We start from the raw sequence: 16,466 nt of genomic DNA, 5'->3' as shown, positions 1-16,466 counted from the left end.
AGCTGTAGTTAGGGCAAAAGAGGTCTGGCTTGCCAGCAGCACTGCACAGACAAGGCAATAAACAGATTCACTGCTCATCGAAAACTCTGCTTCTAATCGCACTGTCAATCTCATTACTTGTTCTGCAATAAATTCTTTAGTGAGTGATGACATAAATACAATAAGTCTAGGCACTGAAATTTTAATATACTTCAATCCACACCTTGCATTACAGCAAGTTACATACTGCTTGGTTTGATGGTAAACCGACTGTTTACTTCTTCTTAGGAACAGATGACACAAACTGCAGGGAGTCAGAGTCATTTACAGTTAGTTAAATTCCCTGCTGAGAGGCTCTGCTAAATGCTTCTTCCACAGACCTTGCTGGGAAATATTTGCAATGGTTTCCATCCAGATCTGGGTCACTCAGTTCCACATTCACTGCACAGGTGAGCTGGAGCAGGTTTGTTTGGCATTGGTTATTGGCTGTCCTTTCCTTTCCACAGGGCTGGGAAAGCAGCACCACAAACAGCTTGCAACAACAAGAGATGCTTTTGTCCCCAGCTTACCACAGCTAAATGACACCACTAAGCCGCCTGCTGCCAATGTTATCCAGGTCTCCCAGGACAGTCCCTGGGGGCTGCGAGACCTGCTGCAGGTCAGTCCAGTAGAGGCAGAAGGAGAGTGAGAGCCCTCGGGAGAATAGGTAACTCTGTCAACCAGCTGTGCTGCAGCAGCACGCAGATGAAAACAACTCTTTCACATGGAGTGTGTTTTGGCTTCCAAGGCTGTAATCATGGATGATTAGCCTAAGAACTCAATTCAGAGCGGGGACTATTCCTTATTCCTGTCACACTGTCAGAAATTAGACTTAAAAGTCTCATGACATAAAAGGAGACCTGTCTGATCAATGGAAAGGTCTGTGATATTGATGCAAATATTAAAAAGTAAAGTATTTTAGAACCTGACATGTCCAGGTATACTCAGATGTAAGGTGTTTAGGATGAAGATAGTTTAAGTTAGTCTGACAGATACAGAGTTTTTAAGACCGATTGCGATATTTGATGATTTTAAAATCTGATATATTGGCCTATATTCTTTTTCTTTCCAGAAACATAGAATATAAACAGTCACTACTTTTTTATTTTACTATTTTTTTCTTTATATTTTAAAGCTATATTAGAACATATTATTAAAATGTGTATGCAGAACCTTCACTGGGTTGTAGCGGGTTAATGATTCAAACAGCATGACACATTAAGAGGACTGATGTCATCTGTGGCCAGATCATCACCCCACAACAGGTGCAGCCTCCTCTCTTCACTCTTCTCATACTTGTGCTGCTGCAGCTTGTTTTCCTTCTACATGTGGAAAACATCTGCATAGGTGGTCCTACTCTTTCTTGCTGCCCCCACCCCGACTGTCCCCTCGCTTACTCCGTCCCCCCAATTCTGACTCTTTGTCTCCTTATGTCTTTCTTTTTTAATGCCGGAAAAGGGTAGTGCTGATTGTAAATATGTTGAGGTGTCAGTGCCAGAAGAAAAAGGCAGCGTATTTCTGGATCCAAGCTGTGAGGTTTACCAAAGCATATTTTTATCAAAAAAAGCCAACATGGAATGGGACGGCCATGTGCAGCTGCTGGTCTAATTTGCTCTAAGCATGTACAAATAGGACGGCCCACACAGGCCATAAAAGTGGAGTGGAGGTTTTGCTCAACGCGGCACTTTTGTCTGACCAGAGGCACAGGGACGCCTTCCAAAGAACAAACAGATCACAAAAGAAATGAGAAGAGAAAGCACACAGGCACACTCACGATAGTTTAAAATACAGTAGAATAACTCAGAGGAAGGCATCCTACTGCTGTTTCACTGTTATTCCACACGTAAATAGTGTTTCGTGATTTGTTTACTAACACCAATTCCACTTCATACTTAATAGCTAAAATTATGTAACAGACTGTTTTCATTTTTCCTCCTAGAAAATATTACAATGTAATACAAATGTACTTTGTTTCTAACGTCACATATTTTAAAAATATTTTTATTTAAAGAGTCAAGGCCAGTGTCTGCCAGAACATATATATCAAGTCCTTATATACATTATATATACAATATACATTATATTTTTTTTCAGCAAATTCTCAAAGAATGTTCCTTCCTTCAAAGCTATACCAGTGTCCCTCCTGTTCATTCTACATACATTTTATTGCGCCATCAAAGTTTTATTTGCTCTTGAGCAATTGGCTCTGGAAACCCCCTGTCAATCCAATGAGTACTGTACATTTGCACAAGTACACATTACATGGCCATGCATGGATACACACACAGGCACACTTACATATGTCTGAACGGGGTTCCCCTTAAGACACCGGATAAATAAGTAACTTCAAACAGTAAACTAGGTGCTAATGAACTGGATCCTGACAGGGTTTGCTTTTCGCAAGCAGAGACCCACCCCACAATGGATCCATTCACAGGATCTCAGCCATGGAAAGTGTTGGTAAAGTAATCCCGCTAGAGTTTATGTGACCTTTTCTACCTCTCAGTACGTCTTTCTCCCTTCAGGTCTTTAAGTCCCAGCCAAAAAAAACACTGACCTCCATCAGCTGATACAGGCAGAGGCTAGCCACATTTGCATGATTCAAAATGGCACCCATTCACAACCTGTTGGCAAACTGATGTGGGGAGGAAAGGAACACAACGCCCTGCTTCCTCTTACGCTGTACCTGTGACATCAGTCATGGCAACTTCAAGGCCAGTGTCAAGGGCCGTTTCTTCCATGTCACTCTGCAATGCAGGACGTGGCTATAAGGCATCTGAAGGTATCAATGCCCATGTAGCCAAGTCACCCAGCATCCTCTGAATACACAACTTGACTCTGACAAACCTAATTCACATCACACCATTGCTTTATTCAACACATCTGATATTCACACAGGAACAGAAACAACAGCTGCTACAAATGTTCAAGGACACCTGCTGAAACTGACAGTGGAACACAGATGTGATCAACGGCATTTTATCATAAACTCTAGCAACAAAAAGGAAAGTAAACTCATTTGCTATCTGCTTTTCTTTCTTTCACTTCTGGAGTAGCAGAGTATCTGCCTAAGGTGAATGATCACCTTCTAACCATATGGCTGTGTTCTTCTATATCCTTAATGCTTCTGGACAGCAAAAGGATGAAATACTGCCGGTGACAGGTAAAGCGATACCCTGTAATGGAAGTTGTTTTACAGTAGCCACTTTTCAGAAAGAAGTGCAATATTTAAACATGTGATATCCTGTTCCAAACCATGGCTCAGGACAGCCTCTCCTCTAGATGTGAGGGTCACACTGTGCTGACAACCTGTATTTATGGCTATCTGACCTGACACCATGAAAAGTTTTATTTCTCTCAGATGTTTCCATGCAAAGAGAGGGGAAGAGAAAAAAAAAGGAATATCAGTCTGTGCCATATGGAAAGTTCAAATGTAATTGAAAATGCATGAACTTTCTGCATGTTTTAACTTCTTTTGCACTTTTTAAGAATTTGTATAGCATTGGACCTGGCTCAGTAATATTTTTAATAGCTTCAATGGAAACATCCACAAGCAAGAATGTAAGATGCCATTTATTGAAGCACCTATAGCTCCACCCATGTAAATAAACAATTAATTTTAGAAATAAAAGAGCCTTTATACTGAGCCTTCACTGCAGTGCAAAGAAGTCCATCTCAGGAAAGGCAATATTTAGGCAAACATAGGCACTTTTATCAACATACAAAATCTACATTTAGTCAATCACTGTGCTTTAAGACATAAATCCTTTCTTGATCATCACACCTGGGTGAGCTTGATTCTCATCACAACAGTATATGAAATTATACTGAACAAATAAGGTTCCAAGTATTCCAGGTTTGTCCTTTAAGTTTTATTTTTGAATAGGAACTGGCATGGAATTTCATGACAGCTATGAAGGTTGGTGGCTTAAAAATGAACTCTACGCACATTAAAAAAGAAATTAAGAAACAGAACAAAGACATTTCATTTTGACAGCCCTGAGGTGAGTAAATAAAGCAGGTCTGTAACACTTTGCAGGCCACAAGGCCATGTAGACTTTATTCCCCAGAGCCCTGTGCTGTCAAAAGACTCTCTTCCAGTGCTGTTTCTCAGGACTCCTGACCCCACCAGACCTAATCTCACATAAGAATCATAGTTGTGTTTGGTTGTACAGATGGGAATTTCAAGAAGATGTAGGGGCAGAAGTGAGGAGATGCGAAAGGTGAGCAATAGTCAGCAATCTCATGAAAACAACACCTTTGAAAAGCATTTATCTCCAAACTCATATTGTCATTAAAAAGCCCTCCATCAACACGTCAAAGAAGGTGGTGAGGTAAGTTAGTGTCTTGCTACATTCATTACTCCCTCTTGCATTTCCCACCTCGCCACTATATCCTTAGAAGAACAACCCCCGACCCCACCTCACCCCAATAGGAATGGGGTTCGGCAGCATGAATGGGGCATTGTGATGTGTCTCTGTCACGGCAGTGAATGTTTTCACTTCCATTTGATCCGTCGGCGAGGCTGCTAATTGGGTAAGCGTGTTCCCAGGTCACCGGGAGGTTTCTCTTTCCATAAATACAGAAAGCCAGGGAAGGCTTCTACAGATGTCGTTTCCCACCCGCTTCCAAGTAGGTTCAGACCAGCTTCAGGCAGTAGATGTAATTTATTGTGTCTAAAACCACAGTCCAAAATTTTTCCTTCTCTCTCCCCATCACTCTTCTGACTGCATTTTATCATTCTCCCAGGCACTGCAGTAAAGTTGATATTTGTCCTTTCCTCTAGCTTGGACTGTATGTACTCTGTTGCTATTAGAACCACAGGTGTCATGATGACATGACATGGTTTTACTTTGTCTGTACTACATCCAGGCTTGACAGGCCCAAAATGATGTTATTTTCCATGCATCTGTCCACCAATGACACAGTTTATGAGGCTCAGGGTTTATTTGTTTGTTTTTGTCATGGAATCTACATTTCCTCTCTTACACAAGGACTCAAGGCGACCTCATGTGCCAGGTCTAAACACTCAGCTGGAATACAGAGCATAGACAGACTCACGGGCATGTTTGCTTGACTTAATCTCTAGGGTGTGGTCAGCGGTCAAAAAAAGTGTCCCTCAACTGGAGCACCCAGGTTTAAGCCCTTGTGTTGGCAAGCACTAAGCATGCCAAAGTGCCTTGAAAACTTACCAATTCTTTTTAGTTGTCGCATCTGTTCTCCCTGGATGCGACAACTAAAAAGAGTCAAATACTATAACATCAGCCTATCAAAAACTCCAAAAGTGGTTCATATTTCATATATCTTATTTGAAGACATGAGGAACCTTTCTTTCAAAAGTGGTTTACAAACTCTCCTACGCTGTTCTCTCCTCTAACTCTGCTCTGGTGTGATGGCGCCACTATGTGGCAGAAATTGAACTCTTTCAGTATGTTGTGTGGAGGTGCCCTGGGTGAAAAAAAAAATCTTAATCCACTAATATCCTTATGACCTCTTCCACTAACCTATCTAGTTATTTCAAATTCATGCTTATTGCCCCTTTGAGCATGAATGCTTTTATGCAGAAAAAGCCATAAAATACCATTAAGGTCTGCGTGAATACTACTGTGATACTTGTCTCTGCACATCTAGTCGACAGGTTATATTGATATTTAACTTGGTTGCAGTACCAATACCATGTGAAGGGATTGATTACATTCTTTTACAATTGTCATTTATTCAAAATACAGTTATCTCAAAAATTTATATCATTGTCATTTTCAGTCTGTGCTCAAGTTGCTATATACCCCCAGGATACGTAATTTATTGTTTTTCCATTTACTATCTAATAGTATGTGTTTTGCTCAAGTGCCAATCAAAGCAAAAAGTTATGCTCTTACTACCCGAAACCAGCAAGTGGCAGGCTTCACACATGTGCTCGCATCATGACCAAGTCATTTCAACAGAAAAAAGTGCACACCCTCAAAAAATTAAACAAAAAAACACACCCACATATTAAAACCTACATGTATGAACCACTGTACACCATCTGTAAAAACAGCAAAGATGCTAGCCATCAGTTTTGATATCTTAATGTAGTTTTATAAATTGGTTATTCTGTGGGAAAAACACACTGATGATTCATTTTGATTAACCTTTTGGACAGGATGTGGGCATTAATGATAGTGGGCCGATTCATTGGAGGTAAACTATTATTCATCATGTTGTGGGCCTGCCTCTATGGTTAACACACTTGTACTGGAGCAATAACCCTGATTTTTATATTTTAATTAAATATATAAAAATAAAAATTAAATATTTTTTAACATTAAATATACCAACTTTGAAAACTCAATCCCTTCAGACTTATTTAATTAAAATTGGCATAAACAGGACAACATTAGCTAGATGAAAACCAATGTGAGTCAAAATTTAAAAATAGGCACAAATACTTCCATCATGCCACACTAAACAGTGGAATCACCAGGATTATTTTTTGGATTTTATTTTTTGGATTTTAATAAGACAAAGAAATGTGTTGTTTACTGTTTAACTAAAACTGGTTAAATGCTCCTGAAATGTCTGTATATTTGTTCAAATATGCATTCACAAATAAATTAGCTGTTAGTTTATTAACATTGCTCTGTGGTTAGGCCTAAACAAGTGACTATATCTTGCTGACTATTAGAAAAGTAAAAGCACCGTTCCTGACTGAAGATGTAAGTTAGCTAGCTAGCTAAGTTAGCTATCCTGCCCAGTTATTTTTTCAGTTTTGCTTAATTTTGGTTAATTTATCAAAATACTATCTATGGTGTTATGTTAGCTAAAGTTAATTATGTTAGCTAGGTAATATTGTTAGCTAGCTAACGCTAATTATGTTAGCTAGCTAACGTTAATGTCATCTAACTAGTTACCGTTATGTTAGCGTTAGCTAAAGCTAGTTAAAATTAATAACGTTAGCTGGTCAAAGCTAGCTAATTATGTTAGTTAACGTGTAAGTTAGCTATTTATGTTAACATTAGCTGGTAAACGTTAATTAGCTAACCGTGTTAACTAACTAATTAGGGGCTCTCCTGAGACCACCAGCTAACGCTTTGTATGTTCTATAACTAGGCGGCCAATTGTAATTCTTATTAAATATTTTTAAGCTATTAACGCTAGTTACTTTCTACAGGACAACGTTTGGACAAGTAAATGAAACCAGACAAAATAGTATCGAGTGCTTACGGGGCTGTGAGCAAACTCACCTTTGGTGCCTACTGGCCTCTTCTGCTCCGTACCTGTCTGAGCGGGGCGTGTCTTTGCTCCAGAGGAAGACTTTCCTGGGTCCAACTAGTTTCAAGACGAAATAGTTGGAATAGCTCACCGACAGAAAACTTGGAATTAAGGTAAGACTGGGTTCAGATTTTTGACTTCCACGTCAACGTTAGTTTTCCATACCATTAACCAGCCGTGTTTGATTAAAGCAGGATGATCCCTGATGAAAAATCAAATCATATGATTAGAAGTGTCCCAGTGTGTTAGACCTACACGGACTGAGATTAATGATTCATTTGTCGACCTTTATTGTGCTATTACTGTTATACTAAGGAAGGGCTGACATTGTATTCTCCTAATAATATAACAGTAATGTAAAGGCTCTGAAGAAAGCATAGGTACGTGATGGAATTGCCATAGTGTTCTCTATCATAATTTCTGCTCTTTCTTCTAGGATATTTGCCTCAGTGTTGAACATTTTTTATTATAATTAGAAAAGCAGTTTTGTAAATAAGGTTTTTTTATATATATATAGGATGTGGGTGTGTTATTCCTTTGTTGTATCTTTGCTGATATCTCTTGTTTCAATTTGAAATCTACTCTTTCAGTGCAGTTTTGCTTAGAAATTATCAATAAAACTATAACCTGTACATTAGAAATACTAGATTAAAACTTTTTAAAATAAAACGTCTTTGATGTTGTTATTTAAGACATCTGGATGAAAAACCTTTGGATTGAAAAACACATTTGATTTGCTGGTGTTTGTATTTTGATGCACACCAACTTACATTGTATCTTTCATTACATATGGTCTGTTCTGCAGTACAGTGTAATAATTTGGGAGTCTATTTGTCAGGCTCCAACACATCTCAGCAAATCTTCCCTCAACCAACATGCAAGCTCAAACTTTTTACCCTACAGCAGCACAGTGAGGGAGCAGCACAAAGAAAACAGAGTGTGTTCATTTAACCGAGCCTCCCGGCAATACAGTTTCACGCAGTATAAGTTTCCACTGGGCTACCCAGGACAAATGAAACAGGTATTTCTGTTGATAGCCCCAGTGTAGAGTAGTATATGTGTATGAGGTTGCATCTCTTTCTTCATGAATTTCAGAGTTCAGATGTGAAATACAGTGAATTTGGTGGAATGTGTGTAGATTGTTGTTTCTCATAGTCTCTCCTCATTCACCATATTCGTGTCCTGGCTCGTCATACATTCCACAGCGATACCCTCCCTGCTCCTCCTCCAATCTTCTCCCCTTTCTTGTCTCCCTGATGTCTTTTATGCGTTCACTCTCTCACTTAATTAAAATACAAAATATCCACCATTTTTGTGCCTTTATGTGCAACCACAGCGTGTTTGCTGTGTGTTTTGCAGTCTCATCTCTTTTTCCTGCTGGCATTAGCCTGTACATCTGCCAGTCTGTGTTCGCTGATCTCTTATTTATAAACCCATCAGCTGAGAGGAGTTCATTAGGTGTTGCAGTGTCATTGCAGAGAAACTGCAGAAGAAACTGTAAAAATCTGTTCCAAATCTGTTCCACTACTGGGCACTTCCAACAGAAAAACTGAGAGATGTGCATTAACTGCTGGCCAGCTTTAGTTGGACATTCCCTTTGGATGGAGAAAAACACTTATGACTCATGTTTTCATCCCAGATGTTTTCTAATTGTCCAATCACATGAGAGCAAGAAAAGAAGCAGCATATTTGAGAGGAATTCCCCCACTATGTATCGAATTAGAGCTGTGGTAGGTCATTCCTTCCAGTAATACTGGCGGTGTGCTGCTGTGATGGTGACATCTAAGCCTGGGAGTATGCTGTCTGTAATCTATCCACTGTCTAACGTCTGTCTTTCCAAAACAGAGCCATGATCAAAGCGGCACAGGTTGGTGAAACATCATGGGAGTTGTCCATTCAGGTGGATCAAAACGAAGGAGATGAGTCCATGAAATGTAAGCTAAGGGTTAAGGGAGACTTGCACGTTGGAGGCCTCATGCTTAAGTTGGTGGAAAAGATCAGTAAGTGTCCTTGATGGATGAAAAACTACCATTGTGTGTTCTGCACAACAGGTCATATTGCATTCATGTCATTAAAATAGTGAATGTGGCTGACAGACGGTAAAGAGACACACTGAAAAAAGCACATTTCAGTTACAATGGGAATAAAGTTCTCTTCTTCTAATTGCTTGTTTTTAAAACACTGCAAAAAGCATAACTCCAGTCTATTTTAACTACACTGCCTCAGTCTCTGCCTGCTGCTACAATAGGTCTGTTAGTCAAGCCGCACCCTTGTTTGCCCTGCATTTGTCTTGATAAAATGCATTGGCTTGTGCAGCCCTAAGGGCCAAAGTTCAGCCAGGATCGGCTCTGATATCTCTGTTTATAAGTTCCCCATAAACACTGACAAGCTAATACCACATGACAGCTACCTTAGTAAGGTGGTTTAAAGGGCATGAGCTAAAAAAGGTGACTAAGTAGCTTGTCATCGACGGATTACAGTTTCAACACAGAACCATAACATGATGTCAGGCAGACTCATAAAGCCACACTTTAATCATGCTCAGCCACCTGCGCAATAGTGTGTGAAGGAAGTGTTTTTGTTAGTAACAAAAGTATTACCTGCACTTCAAAAATATTTAAGCTTGATATGTAAATGGTAATCATTTTGTGTGTGAAGTATCTAATGCCCTAATTTATGCCAGTCATACGATAGTAATACTTGCAGTAACATGTTTTATTGACTCTGTCTACAGAGGCTCCTCAGGACTGGTCAGACTATGCCCTGTGGTGGGCACAGAGGAAATGCTGGCTGCTGAAAACCCACTGGACCTTGGACAAGTATGGAATTCAGGTAATAACTAGATATCAAAGTGATCCACAGAAAAGCATTCCAACATGATATCAAATGTGAAAAAAGCAAACGTAAAGGAACAGAGGAAGTTCCCCTTCGACCACCTATATGACCTCCAAATCAGCACAAATCGACAGGGAGAGCATAAATTTTACTAATCCATAGGTAACTTAAATAATTTTGCTGCACAGGCTGATGCTGACCTGCGCTACACACCCCAGCACAAACCCCTGTTGCTGCAGCTTCCCAATATGAAAACCATCAAAATAAATGTCAGCTTCTCCAGTGTGGTCTTTAAGACGGTTGCAGAGATCTGCCGAATACTCAGTGAGTTTCTTTCTTTTCTGATCACAGTACTCCTCTCTCCTTACTGATGTTATAATTTAGTGTGTCCTTGTTTGATCTAAAATGAAGATTCAGCTTGCTTTCATATTCTTTCTGATCCCTCACACCTTCTTCTTTCATACTATCTCAGACATCAGGAGACCAGAGGAACTGTCTCTGCTGAAGCCTCCAGATGATCCGTCCAAGAAGAAGAAGAAGAAGGACAAGAGCTCATCACAGGAAGACATCTGGGACATTGATTTAGTTGGTGGGGGACCAGGAGGCACAGGTACTGTGAGGCACAGGGCTGTTTCGTCATAAGGCTGAAAAAGTGTAATGTGTGTAATGCCTGTCCTGGTGCACGAGTTTACCAATTGAAGGGTGGTGTGTCTAATTACAGTTTAAAGTCCATAGCTCTTGCAATGCTTGGTATTCATTTCTATAAGGAGTAATTATTAATGTGAAGATTTTTTACACTATGACCAGATTATTATTAGTATTATTATGGACTAAGCCACCCTAAATTTTGTCAAAACTGCTTTGACTAAATTTAGATGAGATTTATAATGTCTGTAGTTCAGTTAATTTAGATTATTATCCAGCCCTAGAGGGGTGAGTGTCTTATTTTTTAGTTACTTGTGATAGAGGAGGAGAAAAATCCCTGTGTAGTGCTGCTGAGAGCTGACAGGCCACAGTTTTCATCAGTGAGATCTGAAGGAATTGTTCAGTATGCTCTGTATGTCATGTTCTTCAGAAACACCCCCTCTCTCAATCTTACCTCTCAATATCCAGTTCAGGTTTCAGACCACTGTAAAACTGCCTTTAATATTGACCCAGTTATTGTCATTTGAGTTTCATCATGCTTTATTTTGTTTTAGTCAGCTTTTTATTCTAATTGTTCTTTGAAACATTTCTTCTGGTTTCCTAAGTTTTCTCTCTCCCCCTATACTATCTGACAATGTGAGCACCTTTTGGTAAACCTGATTGCAATTATTAATCTTTTTCCCCAAAGGCCCCATGTACAGTAAGACCATGACAGCAACCTATGACCCAGAGAACGGGATGCCGGCATCCGCTACCAGCCTTTGGTTTGGAGAAAACCCTTTAGCTGACTCTCAGCCAAACTTGCCGCCTGCTGAGCTGGCAAAGATGTACCAGCCACTGTCTCTAGTGGATAAAGCAATCAAAAATGCAGGGTAAAAACAAAAAGCGTTTAATAATATTTTGGAACTAAATGTATGGCTGTATGTTTGGATGAATTCTTTTAACAGCTCATCTGATTAGTTGTTCCTATGACTGACAGATGGTTGGACTCTTCACGTTCTCTTATGGAACAAGACATCCAAGATGAAGACAAGCTGTTGCTTCGCTTTAAATACAATGTCTTCTTTGACCTAAATCCTAAAGTAAGAGTCACCAATGTATCCTTTAGAACAAAACAATTGCACCCTCCTGAAATAACAGCAGGACTGTTTGGTTCAAAGTTACTGAACTAGAGTGTGTGTGTGTGTGTGTTTTGTGTTTTAGTATGATGCTGTCAGGATAACCCAGCTATATGAACAAGCTCGCTGGTCTATTCTGCTGGAGGAGATAGATTGCACTGAGGAGGAAATGTTGATGTTCGCTTCACTACAGGTGAGTAATATGCTGTCATAGTTATTTATTATTGGGAAATAAGTTGTTTGTTTAATACAACTTACTCAGTAAAAGCATTTCAGATTGTTTGAATTTCACTTATTTAAAACTGTAACATCATTATAGATTAAGCTGGTTAATTTTCTGTACCTTCCTTATGCTTATTTAGAGTAACAATGGGCTGCTCACAGGAAAAGAAGGCAGGGTGCTTCAAAAGTCAGATCCCTTTCCTAACTGGAATGTAACAAAGTCTTAGCTGTTTATCACTGAGAGGTGCTTAAATCTCCAACACGATGAAACCAAGGACAGATATATGAACCAAACATCCATAACCATTATGTTTAATTAAAGCTACACCCTTAACTCTTGTACATGCATTTTTATATCGTGAAGGTAAATTTGCTGCTGGCACCCGTAGTAAATGATAAAAAATCCTGATATATATTGGCTGGTAATTATGAGCCTCAATTTCCCAGGGGAACAGAAATGTGGACTACTGTAAATTAGTATATACAGTAAAATAAGTATATGCAGTATGTGTATTGGAGCTCAGGATATTATCTGTCCGGGAGAGTCTAAATCCATGCAAGGACATGTTAGGACATGAGGAAAATCCCATTGGAGAGGAAGAAAGGCAGGGAGACACAGTGAAACAGGTAGAGAGTGTGGGAAAAGTAGATGATAAGAATAATATGTTCCCTTCAGACAAAATGTATCTAATAATCTAATTACTGTTACACTTTAAAGTTTTTTAAAGAGTTTGATATTCTCATAGTCTGAAATACAGCCCAGTCCGCTATTGTTTTGCAACTTTTAGGACAGTGATTCAGGAATCAGTGATTCAAAGCAAGATCAGTGTTGCACTCACCTACACACTGAAGCAGCGGCTGGCACACAGGGCTATGCTCAGAGCTCTCTCTGACTCATGCCAGTGTTGCATAACCTTCATAATAACTTAGACTTGTTACTTGCAAAACTAAGTATGTGATCGTTGTTCGAAAAACAAGCTGAGGCCTTTTAAAAACTTTCTCTTTTCAGTATCACATTTGTAAACTGACCATGTCAACTGAACCACTCGACCACTCCAATGAACCTGAAATAGATGAAGTTGAGGCTGCCCTGTCTAACTTGGAGGTGACACTTGAAGGGGGACACACAGACAGAATTCTGGTAAACATATTTTTTTAGATGGTGCTATATTAGCTTCCTGGTCTGTTTCAGCAGAACACCTGTTTTTAGCTGATAGTTGATAGGTAAGCCTCTGATGATTACATGTCTTAACATCACGAGAAGACACAGAATAATTGCCTGTTGTTTGTAACGCCCCCAGGAAGACATTACCGACGTTCCAGAGCTGGCAGATTTCCTCCGGCTGTTCAGGTAAACCACCTTTTCTGACATTACAATATATTATATGACTTGAAGATTGGGATACTCTCAAATACTCACCTCTGACATTGAACTTTTACAGCCTTTTAAACCTTCACTTGTTATGTACCTTTAAACCAGCCCAATTAGTAGTGTTTAAGATCATTTTAGATAGGTGTGAAGACAATTTATGATGCAAAAACCATACATACATAGATTCTACATACATTTCTCTCAAGTCTTCTCATTTGAAATGCTGAAAAGGAAGACTATACTTGTTTTGAGCTGTTCACTGCTGTGGATATGCACACGGTACTATTTTTTTTAGATGTATCTTATAAACGTGCTAAAATATATTTGCAATTTCATGTACAGTCTTCAGTCTTAGATAAAGTAATAAACTATATTGTAGACAAAAGTAATGATTTTAATATTCTTATTTTCTGTTCTGAATCAGGCCGAAAAGACTAACGCTGCGCCCATACAAAGAGTACTGGTTTGTTTTCAAGGACACCACCATCTCCTACTACAAGAACAAGGAGGCGGCCAGTGGAGAGCCAATAGAGCAGTTACACCTCCGAGGTTAGTGAAAAAAATTTTGCATCCTTGTGAGCAACAGCAGCTCTCTATGTAGGGTAGAAAACAGACATCCAAGATGTTCTTACAGTAAAAGTAAATTTCACATTCTTCTTCACGCTGCAACAGTAACTGCAGTTTTAAGTAATGATAATAATAGCAGATCTACTATATTTTGCTGCTGTGCTTCTGTGGCTGAAATCATTACAATATATTCCTCCTCATTCAACAGGTTGTGAGGTAGTTCCCGATGTTAATGTCACAGACAAGAAGTTTGGCATCAAGCTCCTGCTTCCAGTTGCAGATGGGATGAATGAGGTGTACATCCGGTGTGACAATGTAAAGTCCATCTCCTCATTCACGTTTTCCTGCAACAAGCAGGAAAATGGTTCATTTTAAAAGAGTCCATATTTAAGACATATGTGGCTCATTTTGTCACACTGTTATTTTCCCTGTGCTGCAGGAAACACAGTATGCCAAGTGGAAAGCTGCATGCATCCTCGCCTCCAAGGGCAAGACCATGGCATACAGCTCCTACAAGTCAGAAGTGAAGAACATTCAGTCCTTTCTGAAGATGAAGAGCCTAGCACCCCCTCCTGGTCAGGCCGCTCCCGACCTTGATGCAATGGAGATGAATGCAGAATGTTTTGTTTCCCCGCGTTACGCCAAGAAACAAAAAACCAAACAGGTTTGTTTAAGGACTGCATGTGTTATAACTAACCTAACAAAAAGGCCAACAGCCATCACTGTTACATCACTGTTATAATTAAATGTGCTTCTGATGATTGCTTCAAGCTGACAGCACGTATCTTGGAGGCCCATCACAACATAGCACGGCTGTCCTTAACAGAGGCCAAGATGCGCTTTATCCAGGCCTGGCAGTCACTGCCAGAGTTTGGTATCAACTACTATATTGTCAGGTAAACTGCTCATTTTAGTGTTAACAGATATGTAAAACTAGTGACTCGCTTAAAAAGCTACATTTTATTTAGAAATGACAGTTTCAGAGGTTAGCTTTGTGGTTGTGTTTTAGATTCAAAGGCAGTAAGAAGGATGAGATTCTGGGGATCTCGTACAACCGACTGATTCGTCTTGACATGTCCACTGGTCTGCCTGTCACCACGTGGAGGTTCGCCAACATGAAACAGTGGAACGTCAACTGGGAGATAAGACAGGTGGGGGATTATTGTATCATATAATATGATTTAACCTGTCTCTATATTCAAAGCAGCAGTTTTGGGGTCATGTCTACAAAAAGCATCATCTCAGAAACGTGATTAATATGCTGTATGTCATTCCAGGTGACCATAGAGTTCGATCAGAACGTGACAATAGCCTTTTGCTGTTTGAGCTGTGACTGTAAAGTGGTCCACGAATTCATTGGCGGATACATCTTCCTGTCTACACGAGCTAAAGACCAAAATGAGACCCTGGATGAAGAACTGTTCCATAAACTTACTGGTGGCCAAGAATGAGAAGTTAAAGAACTGTGCTTGTTTAAGTACATCTGTTATTTAGTTACATACATGTTACAATGTGAAAGTTCAACACTGCCATATCTCTAAACACTGAGCAAGTCCCGTCCAGAGGAGATTTCAGACTATCACAGTCAAACAACAGGTGTTTTCACTCACAGAACAAAAGTATCGTTGTTGTTATATATCCTGCTGTAAATGGTTATAACAATGTACTCTGCACTAGAAAAATAATAGTGTCAATGTAAATATGTAGTGAAGACCTCTCTTTCTCTCAAAACTTGGATGAACTTATATTTGTAAGAACTGAGTATTTTTAAGGTGAAGAGATGCCCTTGTTTCAAGCAAACACAATGTTTGGACATTAGAGCAGGTGAAACACTGGAGATGTTTTATATTTTACAGTTTGTGACATTTGTCCATTTGCTGAAACACACACTAACCTTTGCTTTTACATTGAAGTAAAATAGACTGTACTCAGCTTTGTGGCTGACAATGATGGATGATAAGAGGTAAATAATGAATAAATGCATGGATGGAGGTTTTGGCTCAAGCATCTATGATTCACTGTCTACTTGTTTGGTCATTTGAAAATTATGTCAGACTTGGGGATGTGTTATTATTTTGATTGGAACATTCATTAGGTTATTTCTTGTACAGTGTGGGATGCTGTCTTTTGCTCTTTTAATGGTCTCACTGCTACACAGTTGTACAATAGTAGTGGGCAGGTTGAGTTGGAACACCCCTACATGCAGTTATAAAACACCAGATTCTGGCACCATGATGGGACATGAAACATACCCACCCATGCTGGGTGATGACGTGGTCACACATCTGCCATGTGTGCACCCTACAAACTGTTAACTTTGTTGAAATGCCATCCAGAAGTATCAGCTCCCACACTGCTAGATGATCTACTAGGTGTATTCATTAAATTCTATCTTGAATTCAGTTTAGATTTCAACAGTTTTCCCCAATCAAAAC

General features: G+C 39.5%; 1 protein-coding gene across 1 annotated transcript; it reads left to right on the top strand.

Moving 5' to 3' along the window:
- The first annotated feature begins 7,295 nt into the window (after positions 1 to 7,295).
- Positions 7,296 to 16,013, top strand: fermt1 (FERM domain containing kindlin 1). The gene is made up of 16 exons (XM_026318571.1): positions 7,296 to 7,385; positions 9,118 to 9,272; positions 10,007 to 10,104; positions 10,296 to 10,431; positions 10,580 to 10,717; positions 11,441 to 11,624; positions 11,732 to 11,834; positions 11,956 to 12,063; positions 13,102 to 13,233; positions 13,394 to 13,443; positions 13,889 to 14,013; positions 14,240 to 14,346; positions 14,471 to 14,695; positions 14,803 to 14,927; positions 15,041 to 15,182; positions 15,309 to 16,013. The coding sequence occupies exons 2-16, from the start codon at positions 9,122 to 9,124 to the stop codon at positions 15,480 to 15,482; spliced, it is 1,998 nt and encodes a 665-aa protein (XP_026174356.1). The 5' UTR covers positions 7,296 to 7,385; positions 9,118 to 9,121; the 3' UTR covers positions 15,483 to 16,013.
- Positions 16,014 to 16,466: the final 453 nt, after the last annotated feature.

Source organism: Mastacembelus armatus, chromosome 24 (genome assembly GCF_900324485.2).
Source record: "Mastacembelus armatus chromosome 24, fMasArm1.2, whole genome shotgun sequence".
Classification (NCBI taxonomy): Eukaryota; Metazoa; Chordata; class Actinopteri; order Synbranchiformes; family Mastacembelidae; genus Mastacembelus; species Mastacembelus armatus.
The sequence above is the reverse complement of the archived record's forward strand: the minus strand, read 5'-3'. Positions and strand labels throughout refer to the sequence as shown.